Source organism: Megachile rotundata, chromosome 9 (genome assembly GCF_050947335.1).
Source record: "Megachile rotundata isolate GNS110a chromosome 9, iyMegRotu1, whole genome shotgun sequence".
NCBI classification, from domain to species: Eukaryota; Metazoa; Arthropoda; class Insecta; order Hymenoptera; family Megachilidae; genus Megachile; species Megachile rotundata.
Genome location: NC_134991.1, coordinates 17,365,576 through 17,381,194, shown reverse-complemented (window position 1 = coordinate 17,381,194; position 15,619 = coordinate 17,365,576). Strand labels below are relative to the sequence as shown.

The following is a 15,619-nucleotide window of genomic DNA, read 5'->3' as shown; positions in this document are numbered from 1 at the left end:
AAGAAAAAAGAAAGGGATCGGGGTACGAGCAAAGTCGAACGTTTCGGAACGTCCCACTTCCTACCGGGCTCTTAAGGTCTAACATTGTGCCGCTCTTTGACGAACGCATCCGAGAAGACTGCGTTACTGGATGCTCGACAGGACCCGTCATTAACTATTATGTCGTAGAACGGGTGCGTCAAGTGAACGCAACACCCACCGCGTTCCACGGACCAAAGAAGAAGAGGGAAGGTGTACGCGCGTATCCGTCACGCCTCCTCGTCCTTTCACCGTGAATTCGATGCCTTGTTCTTCGCGATTATTTCGGTACAAGACGCGTACGCCGATCAAAAGGAACAACTACCGACCGTAGGGAACGCACCGGAAACGAATCGAGGGGATTTAGCAAAATTACGCCGCAACTACCCACCCAGCGTTTCCTAGTCTCGCGTTGGATCCGTCAACTTTCAGGGTTTACGAGAATTTTCCTAGACTAAACGATTAAATGGCCGACCACAGAAGACGCTCCAGAGAAGAATCCTGTCTAGGTATTGTGTAGCGACTCGTTTACTCGCCGTTGTTGCAGGATGAGCAGCGAAACGCTCGAACAGATATCCGTTACAAAATGGTAACGCTCGATCGCACGATCAACGAGGAGATAGAATCCGAAGGCGGATGATCGGGCATCGTTTTCCGTTAAAAGCCACTTGTTGGAGTGCGCTCGGGCATGATCGATTTCCCGGCTAAAACGTAGCTCCCGGATAATCTGCTTTCGAGGATCATAGACGTGTACCGACTGTTTATTATTCGACGGCACAACGCTGGCCGTGTTCCTCGCGTCTCGCTGGAAAAGCAGGAAGAAGCGCGTTTGTTCCGTGTGCTTTCGCGCGTATCCGAGCGCACGCATCCGTGAAATGTCCCGACACTTCAAAGAAAATCCCAGCAAAGGGAACGAGTAGAAAACACCGGGAAAATATCGGCTACGGTTTTCGCAAAACGTTTCGCTCGGGATTCCATCGCGGACACAATGAACGTTTCGATAGGGACGAGAGTGCTCGTTCATTGACGGAGCCCGATCCACCTTAAGTAACGACTTAAGAGGATAAAAGGATCTCGAGGAGATTTTTGCCTCGGATGGTATACGCGTAACGAGCCGCGTTTGTTCCTGGAAACGAGAAGATTTCGATACATAGTCGATTAAACGGTGAAACTGGGTCGATCGTGACACGTTCGTCCGGTAAACGACACTTCGATTACCGAGTGCACTCGACACGGTTTATCGGTCCGGTTTTATTAAAGATGTTCAAAATTCATTCGATGCTCCGAAACTTACGAAACGATACGATAGTGTAAGTCGGCGATACAGAAAGGGTTAACGCCGAGAGCCATCGATAAGAAAGCATAAAATGGAAGAAACGGGAGGCACGAACTATTCGAAGGAAAAAAGGAAAAAACGAAGATTCCGGAGTAGTCGAGGAGGGCAGAGAATAGCTGAAAATAAGGAGCATCCAAGGATGAGGAATGGTTAGCCGAAGAGATAGAGGGAAGGCCAAAGAGGCGATGGGCCACCATGCTCGCCTATTATGGCAAAGGAACCATGGGGATCCGAAGAGTGGCCCTCGACCAACGGCAATTCGAATAAATAAAGAGGGAAAATAAGATATATGCGCGTGGGTGTGGCGGCAGGCGGGACCCAGGCTCATTGCCACCTCCGAAGCTGTCGGATCTCACACTCCCTGTGGATCCGGCTATCTTCTCCAGCATATGTATACGACTCTTTGGCTCGAGCCTGTGGATCGAACCTTTCCTTTCCTTTCTCGACTCTCTTCTTCTTCTTCTTCTTCTTCGAATTACGTCGATTCGATACGAACCGTGTGTAGTTTTCACGCGACGCGAAGCAAATTTTCGATTATATCGCAAGTTCAAACAACAAATTATGCGCTGTTTTATTTCGATGCAACAATACGAGTTCGCTTCGTCGATTCTCTGGACCCGGATCCACGATTGAAACTTACGAAATAAAGTTCGCGTACCTCCGCAGTAGAATTAGCCGTACGTGGTAAGACACGGGATGGCTAGATGCCGCAGCATGTTATCGTGCATATTCTGAATACAATAGTTTCATTTTTCGAGTAAAATTACATCGTGATACGCGACGGTAAATAGCCAGCACGTTACTTTACGAAATTAATAATTATAACGTTGGTTAATATTCCATCATTTTTACTTTGGTCGTACGTGTTTCTTCGTACATCGTCCGTTAAATACACTGCAGTTATGTGTCGTTAAAATCAAGCATTAATACTTTACACTGTTTAAAGCCGAACAGTATACGTATTACGTTAACTGATATATTCCTTCTCGTAATTGCCGGACACCCCAATGTGCTCGAAACTCTTGGCTCGAGTTGATTACGATCCTTTACGACCGATAAATCACTGCATGTTTCTCCTCCTTTTTCTTTTCTCCTTTTTTTTCCTCTCTTTTCATTCGCGAAACGTCACGATAGCCCTAATCGTTGAAACCGGTAGTAAAACGATCGTTACTAGTCGCGACAAAGAAACCGCCACCTTCGAGAACAAACGAGCCAATAAACTCGTTTTATCGGTCTTCCCTTTCTTCCTTCCTTCCGTTTTACTCGACTTTCGTTCCGTATTTAACATACCGAATCAACGCGGACAACGCTTTACGAATTGCACGCAAGGTGTGGGTGGTTTTATGCGGGTGGCAAGGTTATAAAACAAAAGAACGCGCGTTTGCTAACGATCGAAGGACATTCGCTGTAGATGGCGAATGTTGGTATTAAAGTGGGTATGGAAAACCGCTACGCGATTCGAGCGAAAAAGTGTCGCGTGAAAATGGACACGTTCCCATAAACGCGAGCCGTGCAAGTAAGCAGCAAGTATTCGACATAGCACTCTTCTTTCTCCTCCCAGCGTGAGCCTTTTTCGATTCGCGACGAGCCACGAAGACAAGCGGATGGAAATTGATCGAACAAAGAAGTGTTAATTGCGTTATTATGGTCGAACAGCTTATCGAGGTTTCGTCCGTCTACCGAAACGATCGCGATGTTATCGGTTCGCGTCGACCATTGTACGATTATTAAATACGATGATGCGGCTCTATTATCCTGGTATCGCGTCGAAGCGATCGATTCGTGGATCAGAAAGATCGAAAGGATGCTCGTGATGGCGCGCGGTAGGTCCCTCGTATGCCCCACCCTCACGATGATTTCATCGCGGACAGATTTCTGTTGTCAGGTGATCCGTTATTCGAAGCATCAACGTCGAAACGCATCGACTGCTCTGTGTTACGTTGTGAATACCTAAGTGTCCTGCTCCTTACGTTCGGAATGTACCCGGTATACGTACTTTTTCAACCGGCTAAAACTCGTTAAACGACCGAAGGGATCGGTAATTTGGAAAATAGACGTTAAATAATTATTATGTTCTTGCCGATAAGGTAGAACATAATAACGATCGAAAACCATCCCTCCTCTAAAAAGTACAATACGATCAATTTCATTTATCAACAGCCGTTCGTCTCTCGGCGGTATTAAATTCTCCCGACTGGTCAGTCCAGGCATCGTCGACGATAAATATAATTACCAGCTAATAAAGCTCGTTAATTACGTACTCAAATTCGTATATACGAATTCGGCGATCGACGCAGCGAGCGTAACGAAGCCGACTTTGACGGTGGTGGAAATCTCGGTGGACAGGGACAAAGGCAAGGGGATAAAGCGAGACGGAATGCATCGGCTAGCCGCACAAATGAGTATTTATGAGGCTGGCACGGCTCTATATTATGCCTCATTTCGCCGGAGGATCGATTAGCTCTAATCGAGATGTACAAACAAAACGTTAATAATAAACGTTGCTCGTTTCGCGTCCCCACCGTTGACTGGTTTCGCGAAAGACGAACAGAGAGAAAACGGAACGAGGAGAGGCGGCTAGAAAGAAATGAACCGGCTCCTTGGATCCAGCGTGTCCCCTCGCGTACGTACAGGTATGTATCCCGGTCGTGTGTGCGCGCGCGCGCAACGCCGCGCAAGAGCGCGACACGTGTTCCTCGCACGTGCTGCACGCACGTGTACGTGTACGTGAGCACGAGCGCGCCTCTCGCGATTAAACATCGATTAGTCTTCGATACGATGGAACGATCGAACGGTCAGATTCGCGAGAAACCGAACGACGACCGATCAGGGACGCTATCGAGGCGCGACCACTTTCTATATTAGGTCATTCCATAATAAGCGTCGGTTTTCGAAGAGGTTACATATCCCGTCGGCTGGTTCTGTGTTGCCGGAGGGTCGAACTTTCTCGCGCGTATGCCAGTCCAAGGATTCAAATACGGTTGAACCTCGATAGTTGCGACTCTGACTTTTTACAGAAGAAAATTCCAAGTATTGAAAGGTATTTAACGATACGGAAAAAAGTTAATCCGATTCGCGAAAGAAGTTGTTTGAAATCGATTCGAACGGTAAAACACACTCCGTTTCGCTTTAATAAATCCCTCGAGCAAGTCCCTCGAGACTCTACGGGTGGTTCGAGCGTCGAGGAATCGCGAACGATGGATAGGGCGAAGAAACCCGCGAGTCGACGTCGTCTACGAACAGCGGGTGGTCTCGAGTTCGCTGAAAACGCGAGAACAGGAACAGCAACTTTGCGAACCATTTTATTACGAGCGTTGCTCGCCGATGCTAAAACAGCCGTAAACAAGATTAACTTAACGCGATTAACGATCACGAGTATCGTATCTTCGCGGGTACCGTACATCCACTCGCAACTGCTTCTTCGTTCACTCCGTGTACTCGCGCGTACTCTTGCGAATGTTTCTCTTCACGTTGGCTCGAATTCGATCGCGTTGTTGATCGGTACGCTCGGACAGGGTTCGTAGATTTCGCGAATTTCCGTTGCCCAATAAGTTGGGGCACAGCTCGGGAACACCTTCGGTTGCCGTAACACGAAGCGGTCGATGTACAAGTATTAAATCCGTTACCAACGTTACGAGCTCTCCGTTTCGCCGCGTGTCGGCGCGTTGCGGCGAGCGGATTACTCTCGGATCGGTCCAATCTGCGATTCGTCTCGGCCACGATGCTCGACCCTTTCCCACGCTACTGCCCGTTCGACGAGCCAACAAATACTCTTTCGAGCTTCCATTAATCGCGTACGTACGGAATCGGCATAGTAATCTCGCGGCCGCGAAATGCCCGTTAACGAGCAGAAAATGGACGTCTCCCGTCCATTCCCGCTAGAGAATCGTGCGATGACTCAATTATCTGGCGCAGAGATCACGGAATAGCTTAACCGTACATTCGGAAAAGAGGAACGAGGACACGAAATCCAACGCATCCGTATGACGAAGCTGTTCCAGCGCGATCTCGCTCGAAAACGCGGCGTGTAATGCAACCTTAAAGCTCACGATGAGTTGGCCACCTACGGACGCGCAGTCGGTGAAAGATGTTTTTCATTGTCTCCGCGTACTGTGGGAACCAATTTTCGTAGAAATCCAACGAGAGAAAGGATTTCATGAATGAAGAAGGTAGTAGATGTTCTCCTCACGGGATCCTTTCTATTTTCCTCGGTTTCTCTTTCAACTTTCTGGATCCTCCTCCCCGCTATCGTCTATTTTCTCTTTCACGCGCGTTTGCGGCTTCCACGGAGAATCTTAACGATCGGTTTCGAAAGGAGGAGCCTTTCTCCACCCCGTCTCTCCGCCCCTCTTTCTTAGTTCTTTCTTCTTTCTACGCTCGATACGCTCTCTTTTTTCCTGCCCTTCTATCCAGCATTATCTCGTAATCGACCGATTGATTCTCCTGTCCGCTAGAATGGCACGACCTGCCGAGCACGCGTTGTACTCGGTTAATGCCTACTCGCGAGTTCGAACCCGACCTATTCGACGCTTTTCTATTGCGCCGTTTTCTCGAGGGTGGTTGAACGCGAGGAAGAAGGTTACCTTCTAACCGAGATTCGGTCACGTATTTGGAGGAGCTGGTACACGCGATTCCATAAAATGGCGTAAATTTTGGTAGCGTCGTAAAGGGGTGGCGCGCGACAGAGAAGGTAAAGTGACGAGGTCGATTTGCCTCGTACCGAACAATTCATTTTTGTATTCGACTCGCCTGATCGCAACGTGTGCGGTCCGTGACGTCATAATTCGGGGCCCCTTCGAGGCGTTCCGCCCCCTTAATGCGGGCCCCGACACCTCTCGACTCCGCGATCCAGCACGCACTTTCCTCTTCTTCCCTCCAGCCTTCTTCCTCCGCGATTCCTCTTCTCTCTCTCTCTCCCGCTAACTGTTCCCGCTTCGGTCACGTCGAAGGGAAAAGGCGAGAAGACGCGGAAAGACGAACGAGGGTGAAGGAGGAACGAACCGCGGCATCTCTCCCTTCTGCTCCGCAACCTCTCGTACCCCTTTTCCCTTCTCGTAGCGATCGAGGATACCTCGACGGTATATACACCTCGAAGGCGGCCAAGGGGGATATAATGGCTCGGACGGACTTCACACGATGCCGACCGGTACGTCGGCCTCGAGGATGATGCGCGCCACGGACAGGGAGAGACGAAGACGAAACGTTGCTCGGACCTCCAGGGGAGGACTTTGAATTTTACTTTGCGGAAGGATTCTTCGTATCTTGGACGAACGATCCTTTTCGTATCAAACTGAAAAGTTGACGTATTCGTAGTATCGTTGGTTAATTGAATCGTTCCGATAATTTGTTGCGTTATCGGCAGAGGAGATCGAAGGGGTGTCTCCGGCGATGATTAGGCGGGTGTTCGTGTCCCCCGAGCGAACGCGGCAGAAGGAATACGGGCGGAAGAAGGAAAGAAGAGGAGACGATTAGGGCAGCGGAAGGCGTCGGAAAGAAGCGGACGACGCGACGCTAAGCGAAGCGAAGCGACGGTGGGGCATCTCGTGCAGAAGAGTCGTAGGGTGGGCACCGTTAGCCGGTTTTGTACGAGGAGCCCTCGCCGCTGTCAGCCCGCGGGGGCCTTATTTCAAGACCGTACCGAATCAGGCACGACAATCGCTCTAATATCCACACGAATGCCATGCCGGAGGCCCCCGTGCTCCAACAGGCCCTCCTTCTTCTCCTCTTCTTTTCTACGTTGTATCCATCCGTACTGCCGGACCTAACTCACCACCGAGATGTCTCTTTTTCTTTTGCTGTCGTTACGATTAATAACGCTCGAGGATTTGCCGTTTAACGCGAATAAATTATACTTCCGAGATAGTTACGCTTTCGATCGAATTACCGACCTAAGAAATATCTCGATTTTCTTCGTTCGTTTCGGTGCATAAGCAGCGAGTAGTTACGGTGTACCGGATCGATTAAAGAATCGTAAAACGATTCCAACTATTCCGAGAATTATCCGCTCGATCGTGCTCTCCTCTTTCTAGATACGAAACGGGTAGATTTTCGGTCGATGAAAACGAAACGAACGATCGCAGGTTGTTCGGTCGAAACGAAACGATGGCTGACGATAACGATAGACGATAACGGATCCGTGCTCGGTGTACCGAATGTCGGTCAAATATGCGGAAGTGACGATTAGAGGAGCGTAAAACGATTGGAAACCCAAGGGATACGCGAGTAAATAGAGGCAGGTTTCACGACAGGTTGGAAAGCAACGTTGAAAGTGTAGATAAGCTTCGAAGAGTATATACACACGAACGAATCCTAATCTCTGGTGGATGGCAATAAGGACGGCGAGGGTTTCTTTTACAATCGGCCCCGGGGGCCAATTAGATCCAAAGTTCTTAATCCGTTTATCAGCCGCGCCACGGTACACGAGCCTCTTTCATCGGAACGGATAAAAGAGCTTTCAGTTCCTGGCCGAAGATGTCTGGATCCAATCGCACTGGAATACCTGAGAACACAATTTATGCTTTAAACGACTCCCTCTTTTCAGACCGGCAGACTTTTTCGATCTCCTTCGAGGCGAGTGAAAAGGAGGATAAACGCAGCGATTGCCCGAGGGTGTGATCGGTGATATCTGGTAATTAACTCGTTAAAGTTCGTTATTATTCCGTCGAGAAGTTTTCATTCGAGCAACTTCGAATTAAGTTATCGAGCTATTACGAATTTCCTAATAACGACGCGCACGGTGAAACGTCGAGAGATACGTTTTCTATAGGCACGTCGTTTCTTTAGCGAGAGTTAGAGGAAAATTAGGTACGCCGATCGCGTAAACGAAATGGACGGATTCGAGCGAAGATATCGAGTCTCTGTTGCAGTCTGCGTGGAAGAACGAAGGTTGTGGATGGTGGCGCGGTACCACGGTATAATAACAGAGCACCCCAGCCCCGACTAGCTGATGACTTCATTGAACTGGTCCCGGTTGGCCCGCGGGTCCAGGACCTCCCTGAAACCGCCTGGAAATTATAACGCCGGCCTGCGGCCAGGTTCGCTTTTGATGCGGCCCAGACACGTTTCGAACATTTAGTGGATCCCTCGAGGCTTCCCTCCGACTCTACCCGCTCGATCTTTCGTCCTTCTCGTTCGTTGCCTCGATACGCGATTTTCGCGTCGCGCTTCCGCGTGTCACGACGGTCCTCTTCCCGTTGCCACGCGCGTGTTCCAGCCAGCATAATAATACGATGGACGAGCGAGGAACACGAGCGTTTCACGAACGACCGCTGATCTATAAACTGATCCGGATTTACAAGCACGAGCGGTTCCCTGTTTCGTTCGAACGAAATACGATCGCGAACGGGCTCGCTCGTCTATCCGTGTTCCATAACCGGGGACACAAGCGTTGTTTCGTTCGCGAGATTCTTTCGGAACGATCGTTGTTTTACATGGTTTAAATCGCCGATCCGTGGACGATTCATCGTGCCAAAAGCTGTGAGAACGGCGCGGATAGACGTCGTGATCTGGTCCGGATCGTTGTAGGCCTCGGACGAGAGGAAAGCTCGAACGACGACCAAGCGGAAGAGGAACAAGGAGAACGAGCAAGGGACAAGTGGAGAACACGGGGCACGCGGAGTCGTTTAACCCGAACGGGTCAGCCAGGGTCGAGTTCTTCTTTTCTCCGTCGCGTCGCGTCGTCTCGATCGAGAACTTATCGATTCCTATAGCCTATGGGAAATAGAAAGTGGCCACGCGGTGTGGCCGCGGTGCCCCGCGTTTCGTCGCGGTTCACCGCGGTGCGTACTTACGTTTAGCCTGCGCGAAATTTACGAGCGAACTGCCTCGTAATTACCATTGTGAAAACTCCAAGAGAACTCGAAGAGAACTCGAAGAGAACTCGAAGAGAAGGTACCGATTATTTCGGATTAAGAGACAATTAACGATTCGAATTGCGACGCGTTGTCGTTCAATTTTTACGATATTTCGAGGACAGTTGAGGAAGAGAATACGGAGAGCGGTAAAAAGAGAAACGGGAAAGGTAGTATCTCGAGGCCAGTCGCGTATGCAGGGTCTCGCGAGTGCCGTGTAATTGCTACGACGAGTATACTCGCGCATCTGTTTACCCACTTGGATCGCGGCTCGTAAACGCCCATTTCGAGATCGTTCGAATCGGTTTCCATCTCGGCGCGAGCGCGCTTAATACCCGCGGAAACTGGCTGCCGATCGGTATCTGATTCGCATTAACGACGCTGCCACGGCTATTTCGAAACCGTTCGACACGGTGGCCTTCCTCCTACCTTCGATAATTAGGAACGAAACGCGTATCGCGTAATTATTAGCCTCGATATCTACTATATCTCGAAAGTACGCGGTTCTCGCGGACGTCGTCGCGGTAACGTTCTCCATCGACGCGGACACACAGATGAAGGATAGCGTCCGACAGGACTACGACGATGATTGTTCGCGAAACGAGTTACGTGTACCGTAGCGTTTCTTTTTTCCGAAATACTTTCCTCATAATTTACCTGTTGCGAATCGGATGGATTCACGGTTCGAAGCTACCGTCCCGGCGCCGGCCTATCCGACACGAAATTCTTGGTCGGAAGGTGGATGACGACGAGGGGCAGAGGCGCAATAAATTGGCGAAACGTCAGGACGCATAAAAACAGCCGGATCCAGCTCGTCTCGCTGTTTCTTTGTCGTGGGACCGATGACACGGCATTGGTCCCCGAGCGAACGCGGCTTTCGATTCCACCACTTGGTCACGAGGTCCCGCTCGATCGTCTGCGACGCGGCCTTGCGAGATTCCCGGCAAAAACTGTTTGCGGTTCCCTTCGATTCTCTTCCTTCCTTCTCCTCCGCTTCTGTTCGCGTTTCGCTTAGAATGCGTTATGGGTCCTTGATTCGAACAGGGTGACTGAAAACAGGGTGGCAGCGGCGCAGTTTGCTCGATTTGCTCGATTTCCGTCGATCGGATCGACGAAATCGAAACGCGCGTCGCCGCGTCGGGGAGACTTTGTACGGGAAAATCGTAAATTCGACTCGATCGCGTCGAATCGCGCGGCGATCGAGACTCTCGAAGAAGAAGGACGCGCTGCTCTTTCGAAGCGAGTTCGTCACGCGTGCACGTCAGCGGGTCGATCCTCTCCTCTTTTTTCCCGTCTCTCTCTCCTCTCGATTCGTTCTCGTCATAATAGAAGAATCTGTTCGTGGCTGGCCGCTTTGGTCCGCCTCTATCGTTTCGAGCGGCACACCGGTGGCCGCCACCGCACCGGGCGGCACGCCGCTGGCTGTCGAGGTTCCCGGAGCAGGTTCTCAGGAATTCACGACTCATGCGACGACGACCGGGTGTCCGAGTGAAACGTATAATGGCATTTAACGAAGAGGAATCGTGGTAGCCGGGCCCGGCGAGCTTGCTCCAAATTGCTAGGTCAGGCTAATGTCGAAACGACGGCCGTGGACAGGGCCTGGTATTGTTCCGACACCCTTCTCCGTCACGATGGCTCGTGGGAACACGCCCGCTTCTCTTTTTCTCTCCATTATCCTCCTGGAGAGCACCCTCGCCTCGATATTTTCCTTCCTTTTTCGGGAAAGAACCCCCGTCTTCTCTTTCTCGTCTCACCGTTTCGATCGGTACGGGAGGCGGTACCACGACTTTCGGCCGTACGCAGCGTCGACGATTAAATTATTCCACGATAATCGTTGTTTCGACGCGATCGATCGATCGCGTTTTTTCGCGAATCAGCCCGTACCGCTCGAACGAGGATGAAAAAGGGGGCGAGAGAGAAAGGTGGAAAAAAAAAGAAACAAGGTGAAAAAGATGGGCCAAAGGGAAGTCGTGCTCGTCTCCGAAAACTGGTCTGCCGGAGACGCGGTCTTAGGAGCAAAGAAGAGTCGGAGGAGCGGCATTCCCCGGTAATTAGTCTCACCCATAAATTACTGGCTATTCCGCGTCTGTGTTGGTCACAACTCGGTAACGTCCTCCTCCTTCGATCCTTCCGCTCGGTCTGCCTTCCATTTCCACTCTTTTTTTCCCATCTTTTCTCGTCCCTTCTTTCACATTTTACGCGGTGCCTCTTGCACGCCATCTTCGAAAATAAACGATACACCTCTTCGAATATTCGATCGATTTTTAGCCCGTAATCGTAGTCGTGATCGACGACCGAAGAGGATTCGAAGCGGTATCTAGGTGCCGGAACGTCTGAGCCTGTGTCCTACGAGAACGGGAAGGAACTCGTCCGTATCGTGGGTCCGCTCTTCTGATCCGGGAGGATCTCTCGGGCCCGCCGAAGAGGCACAGGACCCCGCTGCTAAATGAGCTGTAATACGGACCCCCGCTGACCCCCTTGCTTCTCGCTCTTCTTTCGTCCCTTCCTCCTTTCCTTCTTTCGCCCGTTGCTTCTCCAGTCTGGCCGATCTCCTCCGACCGCGTCCTTCTTTCTCTCGAAACTACTTGCCTCTCGGGTAGGATTCGGCGGTCATGATACGGCCACACCGGACGATTCCTTTTACCGTCACTCTTCCCGCTCCTTTTATCGTTTCTCGTCTTTCATCGCCGCTGTTATCGCTCCTTTTTTTCTTCTCCCGTCGATTCAACGGCGCTCGCGAACGAAATTCCTTAAGCATCAAGCATTTTTAATTCGAGGATCAGCGAGGCGGGTTCAAATTGAATTAGAGATCGAAATTGTTTCGACGATTCCGATTTCGCGTTTGCGGACGAATTCGTTGTTCGCGTTCTCTGTACCGCGAAACGGTTCTGGTCGCTTCTGCGAAGTAACGGAGAACGGTCGTGACATCGAGACCGATCGCTTCGGTCAACGAAGCAGTTGACCCGTGACTTCGAGATACCAACGGACCGATCTGTCAATTAGGTCAGCCGTTCTCCGCGCTCGCTACCGGCGAATAGAGAAAGGGAAGCGCGGTACAATCGCGATATCTTACAGATTGCTGTAGAATTCTAATATTCGTATCCGTGAATCGTTCTGCGAATCGTCGTCGTTCCCTCTGATCCAGCTAATTTTCGGTACGGATCGGAAGCATCGAAAGATAGCGGCGCGGTTGGAAGCTGGTCCTCCCTCCGTGGAACCCGTGGCGGCAGGTTGCAAGAAGCAGAGAGGAGCCTCTCGGTTCTCGTAGGAGAGTTAAAAGAGGAAAAGAGGGGCTCGGTTGCGTCTCGTTGCCGCCGAGCGGCGCTCACCTGCCTAGTCCGCAACAGTCTCGTACGGTTCGCTCCGACCAGGAGCCTCGTCGCCGATCACGGACCAACGATTCTCTTCTCTTCTCTTCTCCTCCATCCCCTACCATCGACCTCCTTCTTCGCTTTCCACCTCCGCACGATCTCGCTACGCCACGTGTCGTCAGCTTTTCGGTCTACCCCCTTTCCTTTCCTTGCCTTTCCCTCTGTCTCTCACCTTTTGCCTCGCTTCGTCTTGCCTTTCCTTTCCCATCAACCGTGTCTATCATCCCTCTATCGCTTCGACGATAATAGACAAGAATTCGATCGACGTTTGTCTCTTCCTTCGAACGGTCGTGCAGTGAAGGTGGATCAGGTGGTGTCTCGGAAAGAAAATCCAGAAGAGGAAAAAGAAGAAGAAGAAGAAGAAGACGAAGAGTAAGGTGAATGGTGGGGCTGCTGTCTTCTCTACTGCTTAGCACACATTTCTGGTGGGGGTAAGGCAACACTCAAAGTTCGTGGTGACGTAGTTCTGGCAGGAACGCGACGCGTTTTTGTCCCAAGCCGAAAGAGACGACATTGTAGCATTTTGCGTTCTAAAAAGCATCGACAGCTTATAACGACGGATCAAAAGAGGAGAGGGTCGAAGGATAGAAACAGGAGACGGAAAGGAGAGGAATCGGCAGGGGGAGTTTTAAGGTGGGGGTATATCTAGTTCAAGAGACCGGAAGCGAACGGTCTTCCGGATGTTTCTCGATTTAGTGATAACGAAGATACACCGTGGACCTGAGAGCTCGCGAGAGTCAAAGCAAACCGGGAAATTTGATTGTTTTTCGATCGTTTGGTGCGGCAATCTGGAAAGGGAAGATGAGCATTCGACGTGTTCGATATTTGCATTTCGCGGAAGCTCGTTCGCTTTGATTTCGAAATTGAAGAAGAACCAAAGAAGAAGGCGTGGAGGTGGAGGAGGAGAAAGTAGAGGGCTGTAGCAACGCCGAAACAGAAGCAGAAGAAGAAGAAGAAGAAGAAGAAGAAGAAGAAGAAGAAGAAGAAGAAGGAGAAGAAGAAGCAGAGGAAGAGGAAGAAAAGGATCATGCTTCGGTGAAGTGTCGGCAGAAGCGAAGATACACGAGAAAGTAGTCGAGAGTGGACGGTCGAGGAGATCGGGTGCTCGATAAAGAAATTTCTCTGACTAGACATCGTGGAAAAAGGAGCGTCGAATATTCTTGAAAAAGTAAACACCAGTGATCGAAACGACAGTGGCGAACGAGTCGCGGAATTTTTTCGACGAATTTGGTAGGTCAGGAATCGACGAGGTTCTCTAGGTCGAACGAGGAGGTCGATTTCCTTTCGCGTTGTCGACTCGAGAACATCCGTCTTCCGGTATCCAGCGACACGAACGGCCGGGAAGGAAAGCAATTGTCTCAGGACTTGTACGGAGGGGCGGAGGGGATGGAGATGCGCCTCGTTCTCGTGGCGGTCTGCCTCCTTCTCGTCACCCCCATCGCCGGCTCTTTCTGGTACGTACATTCGTTACTGTTCTTTGCATGTTCGAATCGTTTATCGTTCACTTTTTTTTCGTGGATTCCTAATTTCGTATTCCGTACCTCTCGTCTCGTTAACACGCGCCAAATAGTTCGGAAGAACTTTATCGAAACGGTAAAACTTGGATGGATATCGCGGATACGATATCGCCCATACAAGGATTAACGAGCAATTAAGAGTAAAAGAAAATAAACACCGAGGAGTCGTCGAATGAGATTCGCGCATTCTTTCGCGATTACTCTTTCCACGCTCGCGAGTAAATTAAACGAAACTAGCAAAAATGGCAAGTCGTAATGAAAAACGTCACACTTTTACGCGGGTAATTACGTAGAAAATGGTCGGTCTTGGAGCACCGGTAAACGCCGTTGCTCTACGAACGTGACGAACTAACGAGTGCTCCAGTTCCGAAGCACGTCATCTGGGTTATCAATTACGCGGCACGTTACCCGCACGCGGAATGATTAATGACCCTATAAATCCACCTTTGGTAGTTGCTCGAGTTACCTCTCTGTCTCTCGCGGTAAGTAAGACCTGTCCCGAGATTTACGATTTCATTTCGATTCGTTTAAATTACGCGTTACCATCGCCGGCAATTCTTTTGCTCGGAATGTCCCGATGGAGCATCCAAAAAGGGACAGGTCGTCTTTAAACGCGGTATTTATTTCGTAAATTGTTTATTGCTCGAGTCGTTCGTCTTACATACAGATTGGATCCTAAACGAAACGTACGACGGTTAACGTAACGGTATTCGGCTTTTATCGTAGTCTTCCGTGAACCCGACAATTTCTAAAGAGCGTGACGGATGACGCGTAAAAAACTGGACTCGAACGTCGAGGGTTGAAACACGGTGAGAATTCGTAACTCGGTCCACGTGATGCGAGCTGCTCGTAACCGAGTTACGTATCTCGCGAGCTGGAACAGTAAATTATTCGGTAGCTGGAGCGCGCGATGTGTACTCGAGTTTATTATGTAAATGTTTGGACGACGATATAGAGACCGTTATCGTCGTACTGCCATCCAAGGTTCCAGAGACGAAAGCAGCTACTTCGCTGCTTCCTTCGAACCGCGTTTTACTCGTCTCGTAATCGATCCTTTCGATTCTATCCACTCCAGCCTGTCCAAAAGATTATTCGTTTCCTGTCAACGAAAGTCCATTTCGAACGTCGGTCCACTTTGATCGTTCAATTTTCCGGGTTAAGCGGAAAAGTGCGTGAAGCGTGAGTTGTAAACGAGGAAGAGTCGAAATTAACATTCGATCAAATAACATTTTATTTATTTTATCATTACACGGCATCGAATCCTGTTACCGTTTATATCGAATTTTATGGTTCTTTATGCGTTTCCCGCGTAAACGTTATGCTCAGAAAGTATGATTTCCGCAGAGGGTGGAAAGTAGCAGCGGTGTTCTCTCTCTTTCTTCTGTAAGGTCGAGTAAATATTTGTCAACGATTTAAAGGGGATTTCTGCGCGCACTCGACACTGTGCCGTCGCACGTCGCACCTTGCTCGCTTACCTGTCCACACGGTCCACACGACCGAGTGTTTGATAAATACATTAGAAGGTTC

At 50.0% G+C, this 15,619-nt stretch overlaps 1 protein-coding gene across 4 annotated transcripts in view; it reads left to right on the top strand.

Annotated features, from left to right (window-relative positions):
- Positions 1-15,619, top strand: part of LOC105663942 (Wnt oncogene analog 6) — a 54,718-nt gene that overhangs the window by 21,821 nt on the left and 17,278 nt on the right. For 2 of the 4 annotated variants that reach the window (XM_076535568.1, XM_076535567.1), the window contains one exon: positions 11,473-14,029. The exons of 1 other annotated variant lie outside the window; for it this stretch is intronic. In XM_076535568.1, the coding sequence (XP_076391683.1) occupies positions 13,962-14,029 (68 nt within the window). In that variant the 5' untranslated portion in view covers positions 11,473-13,961. Of the gene's footprint in view, positions 1-3; positions 14,030-15,619 lie in introns of those variants that run through there. One more of the 4 variants, XM_076535566.1, reaches the window with a different exon arrangement.